This window comes from Battus philenor, unplaced genomic scaffold, assembly GCF_028537555.1.
Source record: "Battus philenor isolate CCGP_79_NKW_IND1 unplaced genomic scaffold, ilBatPhil1.0.hap1 SCAF_18, whole genome shotgun sequence".
Taxonomy (NCBI): domain Eukaryota; kingdom Metazoa; phylum Arthropoda; class Insecta; order Lepidoptera; family Papilionidae; genus Battus; species Battus philenor.
The window spans coordinates 6,745,198-6,764,172 of NW_027181680.1; the positions used below are offsets into that span (position 1 = coordinate 6,745,198).

General features: G+C 33.5%; 1 protein-coding gene across 1 annotated transcript in view; it reads right to left on the minus strand.

The window, feature by feature from the left end:
* Nucleotides 1-2,163: 2,163 nt before the first annotated feature.
* The window catches only part of shd (cytochrome P450 family 24 subfamily A member shade), a 54,113-nt gene continuing 37,301 nt past the window's right edge, over nucleotides 2,164-18,975 (minus strand). The window contains exons 4-9 of the mRNA XM_068763821.1: nucleotides 18,141-18,331; nucleotides 9,025-9,220; nucleotides 7,626-7,788; nucleotides 6,659-6,892; nucleotides 5,706-5,903; nucleotides 2,164-2,750 (exon numbers count right to left, since the gene is read on the minus strand). Coding sequence (XP_068619922.1) covers nucleotides 2,646-2,750; nucleotides 5,706-5,903; nucleotides 6,659-6,892; nucleotides 7,626-7,788; nucleotides 9,025-9,220; nucleotides 18,141-18,331 — 1,087 coding nt within the window. The 3' untranslated portion in view covers nucleotides 2,164-2,645. The remainder of the gene's footprint in view (nucleotides 2,751-5,705; nucleotides 5,904-6,658; nucleotides 6,893-7,625; nucleotides 7,789-9,024; nucleotides 9,221-18,140; nucleotides 18,332-18,975) is intronic.

The following is an 18,975-nucleotide window of genomic DNA, read 5'->3' on the forward strand; positions in this document are numbered from 1 at the left end:
TAAGAATAAACATATGCTATATAATAAAGAGAGATAGAGAGAGATGCAATCCCAATAGAGTGAAATTACGTAGATTCTACTTCATTCTAAACATAACGCTTTACTGACTCTTATTCCGAATGGAAGTATATTCCAAAGTAGATGGCTTTGAATATGAAAAGACGAATAAATGAAGTTAAAATTAGAAAAAGTTTTAATAATCATCCATTTTATTCAAATTTCGAATAAAAAGTGTTTAACATAAGGGATAGAGAATGGCAAGGGACACAAGTTTTCTTATTCTTGAATTTGTTACGTAAATGTTAATTTGGAAATAATATATGTAAAATAAAATTACCACTTGAATAAAATAATAAAGACTAAACTATGTACATTACATGGTGATAAGTAGAAACAATTAGTTTAGTGTTGACTCCACCTGGTGTCAAAAATGCCTAATTCCTAGCATTCTTTAATTAACAACACATAATTATGAATACACACCAAACAGTACCATGGCGATTATGGACATATTTCGATGATTTTAGATTTATTTTACAAAACATATAAAATATCTGGTTGAATAAATAAATAAAACCACCATATCAAAGCTTTATTGATTTTATTTATGAATAATAAATTCGTTTTGATTTTAAAGTAAAACATAATACCGTTTAATGCCTATTTATATTTTTATCATATCTATCATTAACACAAATATAATGACATTATTATTAAGTAAAGTCCAACAAAGACGGAATGGTCAACATAAATTTAATAGTTAATAACATAACATAACCCCGAAATCCTTTAAATAAAAACAATATTGTAATGTAAGGAAATGGCCACTAATAATATTCTTTAGTGTCAAATAATGCATAAGGTGGTTATAAACGGACTACAAAATAAATATGTTAAAATCTAATTACCTTAACGAGAACCACGCAGATACTTTTAAAAAATTTGCTTGGCAAAAAAAAGCAATGCGCCTCGAAAATTATTTTATGCAAATTATTAAATATTAGAGTTACAAAGTATTACTAGCCATTTAAAATCGAAAATTACTAATTTGAGGGAAAAAGTATCTTCGTGCTAGTCATTTATATTTAAAATAGAAGAAAACAGACTGAAAACAAAAAACATCGCCTAAAACAATAAAACCTTTTCGAAGAAAACAGTACCGCTTTTTTTAAACACTTTTCTGTTCTAAATATGGAGTAATAAATTAGTTTCTTTTTCATGCAATAGAAAACATTTATGTTTATTATTATAATAATATTTACGTATCAAAATATGATTGGTGGATATAATCTTAAATCTAAAATAAATGCGGACAATTGCATGTGCTTTCAGTATACAGTCTTCGTATAAAGAGGTATTTATGGTCGATAATATTAATATAAATATGCTTTTTGATATTAACACAGCCATATTTTCAACGTTGTATATTTATGAACTTAATCTAGCGTAGAACTATGTAAACAATCAAATATAAAATACTAAATATGATATATAGGTCAACAGTTATTTTATTTAGAAAGTTAAAGTTTGAGCAGACTGTGCCAATACCCTGTGCAGCATTAGTTCTTTTGAGCTTTAATGGCAATCAGCCGTTCTGAGTGCGTTACACAGATATAAATCCGTGTCAGTAATAAAATAATGTGCTTTCAATAGAAATAGGAACTCTTTACACAAAGAGAAAACAGTGTATTCACCGAATGTGTGACCCGTGCATTAGGTTAATACATACAAATATTTCATATTGACGTACAAAACCTTAAAACACTAACGTAAACCTATAACTAATCATAAAATGCGTATTAGCAATAGTGGATTATAAATGAATGACATTAATAGCGCTCATTAAAAAATGATAAATATTACAACAAAAATTGCCGATTTTCATATTTTATTTACGGCTAAAATTTAAGAATATAAGTACAAATATTACTGTTTAAACCAATTCTCAAATCCGCTGTTGCAAATACGTAAAGCTTTTATTAAAGTATCACGTATACAGCAGAGAAATTTCGTAAATATTGACAATACACTACGAAGCTGATTCGTGAGAGTTTTTAGTTAACTATGAGCAAAAAAATTAGATCATTAAATAAGAATCAGGTTAATTTTAGCAAAACAACGATACTTCAAAGAAAAATTAATAAACAATGAAATAATCCAGAATCAAGTATTAACATAGTTAACATGGTTGTAAATAAACGAAAAAATTAACAAAAGTGAGTGACATAAATTTCATGTGTGAAAAATACAATGACAGTCAATACTCAAGTGGAACGAATGTAGTCTTTTTAAATTACAATGCATTATCCCAAATTTTATTACAAAAATAGAGTAATATTATTCAATATGCCTTACAAAACTATTCAGTGGGTCCGTTCGAATCGGAAGCAACTGCGATATATTGCTTTGCAGACCAATTGTAACATAATAGATATAAGCGGTTTTGTAGCGGATAAATAGTTACTATTGATATGCATACGAATATGCATCTATAGAAGTATATTAAAGAGTGAGCATATCAGGCGGAGGACATTAAGGAAATAACACACAACATAATTTTGCACAGAACATATTTAGCCCGAGTAGATCGTAGACTTCTTTCACTCTGATTGCTCACTCACAAAGACAGCTCCCAAGCCTAGTTCTCACCATTCGACTAAGCGCAAAGAAACCGGCGACTTAGGCGACAGCAAAAAATCAAATTGAATGTCCAATTCACCGTCAAATTCAACACGCCATTGTTGCATTATCTGTAAGAAAAAACATTGTAGTTTTAGTTTAATTATCTGTCATCGGTTTTTGGCGGTAAAAGTTCTTACGTCATAAACCTAAAAATTTACCAAAAACATAGTCTTTACAAGTCGTTTTTGCTATACATTCTTTGAGCCGAGGTCCAATCGAGGAGGCCTTTGAACCTATATATTGTTAAAAATTTGGGATATTAAATGCTATATAAACGCGTGTGTCGGGTGAGGTGGGCGCCGCACAATGTCTTCCAAGAAGACATCTGCCCTACCGGCGGGCACATTACAAGTACAATATGCTGACGTTTGCGCTTATTACACCATAGAGGACGCTAACACTAGATTAAACTAGATCGTTGCTGGAATTATTCCCGGCACTTCTATTTCCAGTGTTAACGCTTTCCGAAGTGACAGTAGTGTTATTAGTTCAGGCAATCAAGATCAAGTAGAGGTTCGGCTCTCTCGTGCGCCCTTGTATCCGGATGTTAACCGAATATTATCGACCAGTGACGACCTAAACCGAGATCTTTTCTTTGGACCCTTGAGCGTTGTCACTCCATGCAGCATCGGCTGAAACGATCTAAGAGCTGTGTGGTCTCCCAATTTGGTGAATAATAGTATGTATCGGCACGAGCCGAGGCTCCACCGGGGACACTCGAGGGTCGCTAACTTAAAAGAAGTGTTGGGTGCTGCCGCCCGCGAAATCTACAACGTGGATATTTTTCCCGAATGCTTTGCTAGCATACCGCGCACTTGGAAAACTGGTGCTGGACACGGTTCTGGTCTGGTTCTGATAAGATGTTCACGGGACGCAGAAGATTCACGGAATACCTGCATAGACTGTGGTACACCTGGTGACCAACTGATCCGTATTTGGTTGGAGGACTCTGTACGGATTTCGAAATAGAAACTCTAATCAGAGGAGGAAGGAATATAGTATTTCTAATGAGCGATGAGGACTGCTGCCCCAATTTTCTGAAATACTGCAGATTAATAGTACGAAATAAAAATTAGTCAGTCAGATAAAATATAGACTGTATAAAAACTAAATAAAAAACGTAATAAAAGTTACAATTATAAACTAATGATAATATTAAAACAGATGTATAAAATTAAGATGTAAAATCATAAAAGAGACAGCCAAAATGTGATACATAAGTAAACCAAAGAAAAATAAAATATGCAAATTGTACATGTACAGACATGTGATATGGGAATTGTAGAGAAGGATGAGAGGCGACATTTGAAACGTATGTGGAAAATTATAAAGAATGATAGAATTTGTGAAGCAAGAATGAAGAAAAGTTGAAACAAAATTTGAAATATGAAAGTCGAAATACAAATTTAAATTGAAAAAATAATTAACTCTATAAATAGTAAAGTCTTTGCCCCGAAGTATAGCTGTTGAACGAGATGCTCCTGTAACGAACAATGAGAAGAAACCCGCGGAATTTACGTTTAGACAGCAGCGAGTGTCCAGTGGAAAAATTTCAACGCGTATGATTTTAAATAAATTGTAAGAGCTGATTGATTTTTTTAATAATGTGTAGCTTCTTTCTTCTCCTTTTTTGCATAATTTTTGTGAGAGTGATTTTGTTGGTAAGGAACAGATATGTTTTACAGGAAACCGTTAAAGGGAGCGCAAAAAATGCGAGTAATTGATAACGAATTATTTGAATAAATAATTTAGTGCAAATTTTTGTCATAGTTTCAAAGTTAATTTCTATTCCTGTCAATATTTTTTTAAATTGATATAAAAAAATTATGTCACATGTCAGATGCTACACATCATATGCGACTACATGAGCACGCAAGGCTTATTCGTTTTTTGAACACTACGACTTACACTTTCCTTCTCCACTTCGTAATTAGATATTTACGCCGAGACATATAATGTGCATGCAAATTATTTCCATTTTCTATTTAACCTATATCGCGATTCAGTTTGCGCAACCACAGCTGGAGGAGGGAATGATAACTTAAATTTGTTATGAAATCAGTCGTCCTGTACTCGCCGACACACTTAATGCATGATGTATCACTTCCGTTAGATGTCACAAGCTGTAATCTACTCTAGAATAGATAAAATAGGTAGCGAACGTCTTTACTGCACTTGCTCATTTACTACTGAGTACAATATGCTCTCCGAAAGAAAATACATTAACTACACCGACTTTTGAAAGTTTGACATTATCGTTTAAAAACTTAGCGATGCCTAAATCATGATTGTGAGCGAATACAAAATATATACGCAGTGACAGTTATGGGACCGTAAATTATTACTAACATTAGGGTAACTCATTATTTGATATGTTCACAAAAACATTACCGATTTTCCAAGGATATTTAATATATACAACACGAAGACCAGAAGGAAATGTAAAATGACTCTATCGATATTATACCGTGGGAATGAGGTGTTAACCTCTTGGCTATTTCAAAGTTCATTAAATATGTAATTTTGTATTTTTATTAAAAATTTATAGTTAAGCTGATTTCCGCACCCCTTTTTTCTCAGGTCTGAGACGATTACAATTCGAACAGGTAGTAGACTCATCTAGACGTCAATAAGAAATATAATTCATCCTATCTTCATCATTTCGGATATAGAACATTGACTGCTGGACAAAAGACTCCCCTATAGATTTCCAACAGGACCGGTAAGAAGCAGTCTATATCCAACGTCTTCCGATAACCTTAACGAGGATGTTTGTCCACCTTGTAGGTGGGCATTCAAGAATGCGTTTATGCATTTAACGGTTCGTCTTCTCCATTCTAAAATCGTTGACGACAGCAACAATATTTTCTGTAGCCTGTCTACGAGGAGTAGGTATTTATACGCACTTTTGAATCTACCACGAGCTCGGAATGCTGATCTATTGAGAAGCCAGAAACACTTGCAACTTAAACTTGGTAAATTGCTTTTATCAATGACAAAAAAAATCGGTTATAGTATGTCACCTTAGCCAGTAAGAGATGCAGTTCGAGCTCAACGAAGCGTTTGCCCGGGCACATGCGACGGCCACGGCCAAATGGTGCCACCAGGCCCGGCGAATGTGGTTCGAAGCAGCCCGTCCACCGCTCAGGCAGGAACTCTTGCGCGCGGAAAAAGTTCTCCTCGCGCCGACACGCCGCCCCCGTGTGCGCTAGGACGAATGTCTGACAAACAACAAGGATACTGTTCTAACAAATTGTATAACTGCTTTAAGAAAACAATTTTTTTTGGGTTAGATTTTATAATTTGAACAATTAAGTGACGAGGTGTAATGTGGGTCCATCTGAATTAAATTCTTTTTGAGTACGAAAAACAAAAGTCAGCTTATCATCATAATGTCAGCCGATAGACCCCAGAAGCAGTAAAACCGAAACCAGAAGATTACGTCAAGAGTGGTAGTGTCAATTAGAAGAAAAGAAAATGAATTTTTATTTTGAGGCGACTGTAATATTAGTTAAATATCATTATATAGGCACGCAGATAGGCACACACGCAAGGCTTGCACTAAGCGCGTTCACCGACTTCCCGCGACCTTGACTATGTGGACAGTCCATCTAACATATCCTGATCGAATAATTTCATGAAATTTATTATGATCCTAACCAGGCGATTTATCTTCTAAATTATAGTTTGTGGGACTATGTTAAAGATATATTTTTACAAAGTAAACCGAATTCATTGCAACCTAACTCAAAAACTGAGAATTGAACGTTTAATCAAAATGTGTTTTCGTAGCTTAAATATATCCAATATTTTTATGATAGACTGCCTTACTGAAATCAATACAATAATATGTTCAACAATCTTAAATCCTTTTTATTTTAAATAAAGTTCTCGTGGAGAATCTCTAACTGTATTGTACATGGTATGTATGTAGAAAAATTGAATTGCATTTTAAATTAATTACAAAGGTACTTACACCCGCGGGTAGACGATGTCCAGCCAGGTTCATGGGTTTATCGAGCAAGCGTGCAAGGAAAGGCGCGGTGGGTAGCAGACGAAACGCCTCCTTCGTCGCATCACGGATAGAGGTAGCTGCGGCTAGCTCTTCTATCTCCAGCCGCCTACAGCTCGGCAGCTCTGAACGGATCTTCTCTTGCCAGTCGGGTCGTCCGCTCAGCAAATACAGTAGAAAGACTAGACTATTCGCCAACTGTTACAAAAATACGTAAAATATATTTTTCTACTAACTTCCATCTAATAAAACATAGTTATTTACCCATACAATCCGTTCCTGAATTAGTTTTTAACATCACCAAAAATTTTTAACCAAGTGCTATACTGCCGGAACTATATAATTGGAAAATTTGCGTTTTTTAAAAAACGTTCCCTCAGCTTCCTTGCGAGTGGAAGTTTGTAAAATCCGTTCTTAACTGATGTCTACCCTGTGATAGAGATATTCCCACCAATTGTCAAATCTGTAAGCCTTATGGTTTCCGATTTTTTTATGAGTTCATGTTACATGTATGATCTGCTCCGAACATATTTATTTATTATTTTAAAGTATATTCACGTGGGAATAATAGCGAAAATTAAAATGAAAAATACTATCGAAAAGAAAATCATTGTATAAAGTAAGGCTACGTACAAAAAAGTCAGTTGTTGGTGAAAATTCTCACCTAATTATTGCTAAAAAGTTTTTTAAGCGGCATTAAAAACTAGATAATTGATAATTATTCCATTCCGCTTTAACAGCGGAAACGGAATGAATAAATTTCATACGATAAAAAGTTTTATCGCAACAATGACATGGAAAAGTAATATTTTTTTTTTTAAATAAAATATTCATGCTTAAATTTTGCACGAGTTCAATTCATTCATGAACAATTAACGCAATTCTTTTTATCGAAGTGCATAAGAATAAACAAACACTGGCCCATACTCACCGTCTCAATACCAGCAGTGATAAAGTCGATCACTGCGGCTTTCTTATCACGCGTGTCGAGCTCCGGATTGGCCAGGATGTTCAGAAAGATCTCACGCATGCCGTCGTCCTGCGCTGCGCCAGTAGTGCGAGTAAGGGCTTCGTCCATCAGTTCTGATATGATCCTGCCAATGTGCATTGTCAAAAATTCAGTATCGAGAAGGTACAATTTATTCTAAAACACTTCAGGATTTAAATGATCTAAAAGTGATTTTAATATCTCGTTATAAAACTCTTGTTTAATTTCCTTACACATATATATACCCGTGTGTTATATATAACTTGTATACTTTACACTTAATGCATAAAACTTGATCACACTGTTTATTTTATAAAGTTGTCTAATCGAAGTATTAATTTATTTATAAAATCCACTAAGGATCGTTACAGTGACCACTTATATACGTCGTGATAAGGATACCAAAGGAGCCTAATTTGATAAAAGGTATAATATAACTTTGCTCTTTTTTAATGGATTCTTCAACTTAAGCTACGAGAGTTCCAAATACACCATGATCAGTAAAGAGCCCCCAATACTCTGGCCTGTTATATGTAAAATATCCCCTTATATTTATAATTAAAAAGTATTGCTTATTAAACAACATATAAAATTACCGCACAAGGTTTTTCAACTATCAAAAGTCGAGTCAGTATTTAAAATACGTCAGTTAAATACAAATAAATTAATTCTATAGCTACTTGCAGAACTTTAATAAAGCGGCTTATGAGCACACGGCAAGAGAAAATCGAATATTAATATATAAATATATTTTTATAATAATTGCAAAACTACCACTGCTTTTCATATAGGAAAGTGTGACTCCGATGGGAAAAAAATAACAGAAAAATATTTTTTAATAGTTAATAACAATATAATGCTTATAGTTACATAATTATTAATTACAGAAATTTAGGTTTACTAACTAGATATATTATTTAGAATTAAGAAATCTAAAAAAATACATATAGATGTCGTATTACCAACGAGTTCATCATCATCACCATTTCAGCCGTGTGACGTCCATTGCTGGATATTGGCCTCGACATAGATTTGCAAAAGGAATGGTTGGAAGCGACCTGTTACCAGCGCTTTTCGTAGGCGGACGTTGTATGCTGCGCTTGACGGGCAGTCTCCACTCTAGAACCTTGAGGCCCGCGGGCATCTGTTCTGTGCGATATAGTCTGCTCTCTGCTACTTCAAATTGCTAACCCGCTGGACTATGTCAATTACTTTCCTTTGTCTGTGGATCTTATCATTCCTGCTGATTTGATTTCGTAGTGAAATCCCGATGATCAATATCACATCATCCAACGAGTAAAGTGAACTTGACTTATCCACTATGTATAAGCGTAGGACTTACATATGTATAGTCTCCTCGCTCTTAACGAAGGTCCTGTACAAGTTTGTAGGAGCAAACTTCCACAGCGGGGCGCCATAATAAGAGTCCCGTTGGGCTCTGAAGTGAGTTTTTACTGCTGAAGCCAAAGCTGCCGCCCGCCCTGACATCCTCCGCTCCAGGAATCCCAACCTGGTGCCCAGCATCAATCCGCATACAGCTACAACAAGAAAACTTAAACATGAACAATCTATGTAATTGTTCAATTGATGTTACTGCCGTCATAAATACTGACTTTAATATTATTCTTATGTAGTATTCTCCCTTAGTCTTTATGGTTAACTTACGTTTTGCTTATTTTATTATAGTTTCAAATAGAATAAAATATTGTTTATATGTCATTAGTGCAAACACTAGTTTTAAGATTAAGAAAACAAAAAATACTTCTTATAACGAATTGTAATAAAAGTAACATGATTTAATTTTAAAATGTCATTCAAATACATAAACAAGGAACAGGCCAATTTGTATGTACTGAATTGAATTGAATACTCAAATGTATTTTAATATATCCATTGTACTACCGAAAGGTTTCATCTTTTAAAATAAAATAATACGTCTCACGAACGTCTCTTAATATGGTTTGACGGGTTTGAGAATAAATGAATAAGAGACGCACAATTTTTGGTTACGTAGCTGCTATAAAGATCCTACGTTAAATTAAGCGGACACCTTTAATATTTAACAAAAGTTTCACATTCTGTGTTTGATTAGTTTTTTATTCGAAGTGTTGCATGCGCCACCGTCTTTTACGCATTAGTTTGACCGTCACCTTTCTGGAACCCGGGGAAGGTTATCTCTTTAAAAGTATAAAAGGAATTGTTTACATTTAAGTACTGAGGAGATCCCGTATAAATAAAACGCTTTAAATTCATAAAATATACCTTTTCTTAGTTTAAATTTTAAAAATCACTCGTTTTTATTGGGTTATTCGGTAAAAATTACGGACATTTTTCAAAAAACAAAATGACGACAAGAACCAGATGTTCATCTGATAGCATGGTTAGCGACGAAACTCGATAAAATATCGAAATGCCAGACGCTTACAGTAGCAGAATATACCGAGATTTTTTTTCAGTGGCCCTTGTGACTGATCGTTCCACGAAGCGTCCGCCAAAGCGACCAAAAAGCGACGGACTTTCAACTCGGTAACCGATGTCTTATAAAGCAGTCGTCAATTTTAGTTACTTAAAAGGAACTTTAGCCTGACACCAAACACTGATGAACACGCTAACTAAAAAATTAAGGAAAATTTTTAGTCAGCGCTTTGCCACACCAAGACTGTAAATTGTATCACTAAGACAAACAGAGGCCATCATTCCTGCGAAAATTATGGCCTGCCCATGTTACTAAAATTTGCCAATCCGCTGAGACTTGTCGGTCACTTTCAGTCGTTTACGTATTTTCTCATAACTGGTTCGATTACTACGATTACTCGTAAAGAAATCCCGAGTAAAAGCCCTCTTCGCGGCTCGTTTTGGCGATTGTTAGCAACTTGTGTCCTGAAGAGAGTGACCCTGAAGTAAAAGATCACATTTCAGTGCCCTAAGTTGTCACTCACACTCATTGGTAAGCAACATTATAGTTTTTACTATTAAATTAACTTTTAAAAGGGCAAGTTCGTTACACATTCAAGTTCAGTTTACCCTCGACTCTTTAGTTATCATTCGTAACTCTTTGCACATTATGCGCACGATATCACGCAATCTAGAAGCTAGGCACTCCATAAGATTGTGACTATGTGCATACCTTTTAAGCACAACAAAATATAGACAAAACGCATTCTTTATCAAAGTTGTATAGCTTGTTATATAGCTAAAGGTAGCGTTTGAATCCTTTTACCTAGACCTGTAAAACAACAAATTACCTTTTTAAAATTCTACTGACAACCTACTGGTATTCTAGGCATTAAATAATGAATCTCGAACACTATATACATATATATATATATATATATATATATATATACTACTGACCGGAAACAGAAATGGAAAACAATCCCCTAGGATGCCAACCCAAGCGATAGATAGGCCAAGTTCTTGTTGCTGTAATAAGATGACATATGAAAACAACTTATGAAAAAGACGTGGAATAGTGAGAGTCAAGGTCCTCGCCAGTGAAGGACCGAACAAAAACCAAAAATTTGAAAGAAATTGTCCTATCCGCTTATAATTTTTGATGTGGCTACCCTAGCCAAAGTTGTCATAACTTCAACCGTCGATAAGCGGAGCACTATCATAATGCACTTCTAATGTTGCATTCCATGCAGCTGGCAACCGATGCGATGCGGGTGCATTACGAGCTATTTTCTACGATATCTGACCTACATTACGCGCTCTTATCGGAGACAGCACGTCATATTTTCGTCATTGAACGTGAGTTACATGGTTTATGTCTTCTAACAAACAACTAAATGACGTCTTATCTTTCAATAACTTTGCGATTAATTGAAGGAAACCTAAATGCAATGTATTTGTATCGTGTTGAGTTACGATACTACTCCTCACAGATTTAATTAAGTTAACGAAATGAAGGTAATTACGTAGCCGTTTCGCTAAGAACCTTCAAAATTTGATTCTTCTCTCATAAATAGGAACTATTGGGTGTATGAGATATAAAATAAACAAAAATGATTATCATCATCACCGCCTAGGTCAATAGATTGCAAGGCCCTAAGATCGTCACGATAATCGGTCTTTCGCTGCCCGTATCCAGTAACTCCCTGCGTATCAGATATGAGAAATTAGGTGCACAGAAGAAACGAAGTTACCAACAAAGCTCGAAGAATTACTTGTTTGAAATGGCAATGGGTGGGGAACATCGCTGTTGCAATTGATGACCGTTGGGGTTGAAAGGGCCTCGAGTAGCTACCACGAGCCGGTAGAGCTTGGCGTGAGCAAGACTTCCACTGGGTGGTCCGACGACATAGCCGAGGTTATGGGAAGTCGTTGTAAAATGATTATAGTTACTCATTCATATTTCCTTTTTCATCTAATATCTGTAGCCTCTTAGATCCAAGAACGGTAATACTGTACGCCGACAATGAGACAAATTGACGGTGGTTACTAATCTTTTAGATTTATAATTTTAGAATATTCCTGTTTCCACACAATATTTTCCTTGTCTGTGTATGATAGTGCGGTAAGCCTCAATGGAGTATCTATGAACGGATTTATTTTCGGAATATCACTGTGTTAGTGGTATTTACTGATTCCGCGGACTCGAGTGGGCAGAGTGCAGAAGACGCTTACTCTAAATGCATGCAAACATGTTACATAGAAAAGGGTCGAGGGCACCCGCTATTTTATATTTTCATTACCGGATTGGGTAGCCGCCGGGCTGTCAAATAGCTTGGGTTGACGCTCTATAAAATAAAGATGACCAGGCGAAAGAGCGTCTTAGAGAAAACTTCACCTTGGTCAGTAGCTATAACCTTTTGAATGGCCTTGTTATATTTATATTCTTTTATTGTACTTATAAGTTTTCCGAAAATAATAAAATAAAAATAACTTCTTCTAACTGAACGGAAACCTAATTTAACGTCATCCTTTAGACATATCTCTACGGAGCCAGTAAGCACATATTGAGTTAAATTTTTAGGCAAAAAATGTTAAAAATAACAGCTGCATTTAAAACGTTCTGCGATATGTTGCTTATACGACTTTAGTTCATGAAATTTCAGAAAAAAATCCTCTCAGGGGACCAAGTATTGCTTTACAAAATATTTAAATAAAATTTTAGAAAAAATTTTCGCATCTCACTCTTTTCAAAGTACAATAAAACTAATTCGAATACGTAAATAATCGAATGAATTTTAATTCATTTTATTTGTGAATTAAATGTATGAGAAAAATTACCAGGTAGTACTATAATATAACTACGAGAAATAAAGCACTTTAAAAAAACTTCTATTCATTGTACCGTGTCATGTACAATACATTTTTATACCTATGTATTAAATAATATATAAAAAACCATGTCCGATTTTTTTAATCCCAATATTTTTAAATTGCTATAACTTGTTTGATGTTACATTTAGGGTAGAACCCCTGTATAAATTCACTTAAGATTATCAATTTGTAAGGATGGTCTTATTTACTTTCAAACAACAAAGGTAAAAAAATTACATATATTTTTGTTAAATATATCTTTGCCGAGAAAAATCTTGATTTATGATTATCTATATCTGTAAAAGCTCTGTGTACCTCGATATTAATGATCGCAAAAATAATAAAAAGGTATATATAATACATAGGTATTGTAATAAGTTTTTATGTGATTATTATCCCTCACAATTTGATTTCACTTTTTTACTTTATTTCTCGTGTTATATGATATCAACTTGTTTCACCTACCTTTATTAATTTATATTTACACTGTCTAACAGTTAACTGGTAGAGAATGTTTACGGTATTAAAATCGCCGTTATACATAAAATGTATTAATATTGTTTAAATAAATAAATAACGTTATTATAATACAGTAATTAAAAGCGTATTAAAAATCCGGATAACTAAAAATTGAGTTTGATTATTATTTCTATTTGTCTCTGAAAACTTTGTACGCCCAAAAGTTAGTCCTATTCCGATAGAAAAATTAAATTAATGTAATATATTTCAGAGTGGATTACTTTATACAGGATGATTGAAAATAGTGTAAAGGCTACACATTTTTTTTCTTTTAAAGCTTTTATTCTTTAATCAATCCCCCGGTGAAAAGAAACAAAATGTTATAGAGTACGCAAACAGCTTTTGGTTCATTCATTTAAAATAATTATTAGCAGCTAGTTTAACTAGAAATTTCGATTGCAGCAGCTATCGGTGTCCGTGATAATTTTGCGTTATCGACTTGACGTTCTTATTTCTTCGTAATTAAAACTACAAACGTTCCGAATTTAGGTCAATTGTTAGAACTTCTAGCGAACATTCGCTTCGGTTCGAGACGGTATATTTATTTCAAGTTTAAACAAATTATGCATAATGTATTTCGATAATTAATAAATTATTGGCTATGAACACATGTTATACTGGTCCATATTTTAGTGATTAAGGTATAATTGATGCATATTAAAACCAAATAGTTATAAAATAAGGTAATACATTAAAGGATATCCACTGCTAGACATAGGCCTCTCTAGTAGATTTACAATATGACCAGTTGGAAGCGGTCTAAATTCAGTGTCTTCCGACGACCTTAACAAGGTCATTTGTCCACCTTGTTGGTGGACGCCCTACGCCGCATTTGCCCGTGATAATCAATTTAACTTTTCTTACCAAGACACGTTAAGAACCTAATTTCTTTACTCTTAAAGTAAATGATTGTGAAAAATTTTATGACGTTTAAGTACGATTTCTATTAAACATTTACATTCAATATTATTAATGTAGTACAATCCGGAATTATTCTTTATATCTGGTTTATGTTAAGATAAAAAACTCGCGACGCTATTACGCAATAGTTATTTGCTGCGTCGATTCGTAGTACGTCACCAAACCGCTATCGAAAGTCAATGTCAATGCTGAATGGTTGAATAGGGGCTCTATCCTCCAGTTAAACAACCTCTAACAAAACAAAATGTCACTGGAAATTTCAGATGAATTAGGACGTGTATGAGGAAATAGACACAGGTAAAATTATTTGAATATTTGCTCTGTTTAACAAAAAAATAAGCAATGGCGTAGCATATTTTAAGATGCTATAATTCGTATTCGTAATAATGAATTAAAGCTATTTAGATTTTAATGTAAGGAGAAGAAAGTATTCATTCGTAAATTGAGGAATTATTTTTAGGTGCTCCTAAAGCACATACTAAACTAACAGATTAACAGAGTAGCGAAAAATTTTGTATAAATATTTTCACGCATAAACATATGAAAACTTACTATTTTTTAATTCTTTATTACCTTGGCTAAAAACCTACGTCGGCTACGCAATGTGTAAGAAACTTCTAAGTCTCCGTCTTTAAAAGGTTAACGTTACAAAGAAGTTTTGAATATCTTTATATTCTATCGCACAAGTACAAGGCCACGTTATAAAACATAACCTTGTATTTTTTAAACGATGTTGGACTCTTAATTCGTCCGTATGCCTGTACAAAAACGGAAGCGTGTATATAACCACCATATGTATATACTCGTATGTATATGGCTTTTGTTTCAACTTTTTTGAGGGGACAGGACTTGCTTCCCTCGACCTTGAACAAAAGCAGGTGCGGTCCGAATTGCAAGGACAATTCGTACGCGGGGACTTCCAAAAAGACCCCTTTCATAACATGTCTGATTTATCGGACTGGGGTTGAGTCGATTTGTCGAAAAAACAACCTTAACGGCAAACGAATGTCACAATAATTTAAATTTCGTGAGACACATTTCTGCGGTTCAACATTGATTTTTATACACCTAAACTTTATATTTTGTTTCACGCTTGTATAACATAAGTTGACGATTCTCAATATTTAAAGAATTTGACATTTCTAATCAAGGTATATTCTATTCATAATATCGATACTACGTTAATGCTGATTGATTGATTTGATTTGTGTAAGGTTTTTCTTTGTTTGTTACGTTAAAGTAATTATTAACAATTTTTAATTGGACGTTTAATACTATACATTTTACTTGCATTGTATATAATGGTTAGAAATTTGAATTTACTTCACATTATTCTTCTTTTTTATTTGTTCTTTATTATCATTTTAACTTCTGAAATTGATACATGGCTACATCTACTGATAAAAGCTATAGTCCTTGGTTTTAAGTTATACTTTGTGTTGGTTATAATATGTTTGTAAGTGTCTCTAGTGAATTTAAATTAATAAGTAAATATTGCAATTTGAACTAAAATAATATATTTGGCATTATGATTTAGGATTCCATTCTATTTGCACTTATAGAAATACAAAGATGTGGCTTCATTTTTGAATACGAGTATCGACCGTAGAACAAAAAATGTGAACGTAATATCTTCACAATAAATGAACTATTTCAATTTAATATTTCCGGAAAAGCGAGTGGATAAAAAACTGAAAGCGACAGTGAAAGGAGATTCATCTCAATTTACTTTAGAGTTCCTTCTTTCAGTGTCAGTGACAATACAATCACAATTAATTTACTTTAAATTGGAAAAGTGAAATAACTAGAATACCGAGTGTCGCATTAATCGACTGAAGCACATCACCTGATTCGTGGAGCCTTGCGATTTTTTTATGAAAAGAGAAGCGAAGAAATATTATTAAAACAAAATACTCGAGCATTGCATTCACCTGATGTTCAGTGAGATATTCTAGCAGCACTAATCAAATTTTTGAAGTCCAGAATACTTTCAAACAGATCGAATTAATTGAGTTTGTGACTATAGGAAATTTTTTTGCGGTATTTAGTATTTTTTTAAATATTTATAGCTTGTATTTTTAAATCATCTTTTCTTCGTCTATATGATTCATTAAAATTACTTTTGTTTAAGAATAAAATTTATTATAGTTAACAGTGGTAAAAATAATCCAATTTATGGGCAAAATAATCGTATAATAAAAGGCAACAGATGCTTAAATCTTATAAGATAATATAAACATTTATTTACACATGACGGATAGTGTTTATGACACATTTTCTACTCATCTTACTAACTCTTGACTAGCTCCTAATTCACCCTGCAATCAGAACTATAGTCACTTCACGAGCCATCGATCAATCAAGCTCCGAAGTATACGCTGGAACATTTGAATTATCCATGCTATTGAAGGCAAAAACAAGTATCCATATACATATTGACAACGCTGAATCATCTAACGTTTTTTCCGTGAGAACGCGGAATAGTAACATATAAAAAGTTAACAGATTTAGGCTGCTATGAAAAAACATGGCCTTGAGAACAATAATCAAGAATCGCACACGTTTGCACTGAAGTTAAGATTAGAGAATCGAAGGAGATACATCCTTTGAAACGTGCAATAGTCATTTGCCAGTCATGTTAATCCTGGATTACAAAAAAATTACAATCCAAAACAGCTGCATTAAATCTTGCCTTTAAAATTATCAAGTCATTAAAATACGATTTAATTACAACAAAGAAATTAAGCGACCGGCTTGAAACGTATCGAGAACAAATCAATATAGTCATGATATTATTTTTAAACAAAATTTAATCATTGTGTTCGTACCAGAAGTAATAATATACGTTTGTTAAGTAAGGTAAATTTTAAATGTTTAATATTTTACAAACACGCATTCAAACAAGGTCAATTTTTTGTTTTTAACTAACTCTGTGATCTAGATATCAACATTGTAAAAAAATTGTACATGTTTACCTCATCTATTCCGTCTAGACGTAAAGCAATTAGTAATATCTCAGTAAGGAAGGAATTAAAAACAAAGCACGTCATATATTTTTATGATTATGTAAGAAAACAGCAATTGATTTTTTTGCTTTGATTATGGGCAAGTGTATTCGCATGCCAATGAAATTATGTCCCACTTACACCGTTGTCTACGCAGCAGTTTCGATTTGTATTTCTACTCTATGTTATTTTAATGTTAATGAAATATGTCATTTTGTACGTTTTTTAAAATATATAGTCACGGTAAGTGTCTTTCCCTTGTTGTTCTCAGGTGTTCACGCATTTATCATCCGAATAGGTAATAGACTCACTTGAACGTTAATGAGATACGTAATTCAACCTATATAATAATTTTTTTTTCGAATATGTATTTCTAAGTGGGCCTGTACCCGACGATGTTCTTCTTTCGTCAAAAAAAAGTGTTACGGTATACAAAATCTTTTTTCGAAAATATTGTCGAAACCTCTCTGTATCTACAAAATACATGTACATACACATAAGTGTATGCGTGTAATTAATGCATATATTATATGCTATTTAAGTATGTGTTCACAGATTGCCTCGAATCACACAAGATTGATTTGTTTGTCCAGTGTTGCAACTCCTCTCATTCACGGAAGAAAAATTCTACGGCGCTTGTAATACCGACACCCTTTTCCTCCGTGACTTTCTCAAGATGCTTTTTTTGTACATGATAATTAGCTGAAAGAAAATCTAACCTAATATTTGCATTTGGAGAACTTACATTCAAGTCCCATTCGGTTTGTGAGTTGCTCAAAAGCGATGACGGTTCCGTCGGCCCGACGACACGATTGTAGTAGATTTATAAAGTCATCGCAAATGCTGTTCAACTCCGGCATGAAGCCCTGCATCGTGTGGGGGCTGGTAATTTCGGAGGTAAGGTGGCGACGGAGGTGTACCCAATTGTCTCCCTGCCTGTTAAAAAGTACATTTAATGGTATATATTCAAACTAAAAATCTGACACATAACGAACAAGTAAAGTATAATCTACATTAACTAGTTTGAAATATGATTTGACAGCATATTTTGATAAATTGCTAAAAAATTCAAAACAAACAACATTAAATTATTTTGAAATACCTTTGAGACCTAATGATATAAAACTTATGATTAAATGAATTTTTAAACGAATTGATTTATTTTCTTATATGTACGTATAATTGGAAATGTTTTGATGAACTTTATAAAAATTTTGTGTAATTATCTTTTAAGATAATAAAAATGCTATTGAGGATTTACATATCTATTCTAGATCTTTTATGTTACTTATTATAAAGAATATATACAGAATCTACAGGAGTACCGTTAGGTTCTATAGAGTTATAACAGCGAAAGCATATTTCATACTGTCTGTTATATATTATATATGTTCACGTTAGGCACAACTTGCTCGACCTCACCCGTTAGCTATGTTCGATTTATGTATATGCGCTTGAACCTAAAACGCTTACGCGACCGTTAATATGATCTCACGTGCGTGATAATTGCCGAACGGTTCGAAATACAATTGCGAAAATGTTTGCCTATGTAACGCGCAAATACTATGTACACAATAGGA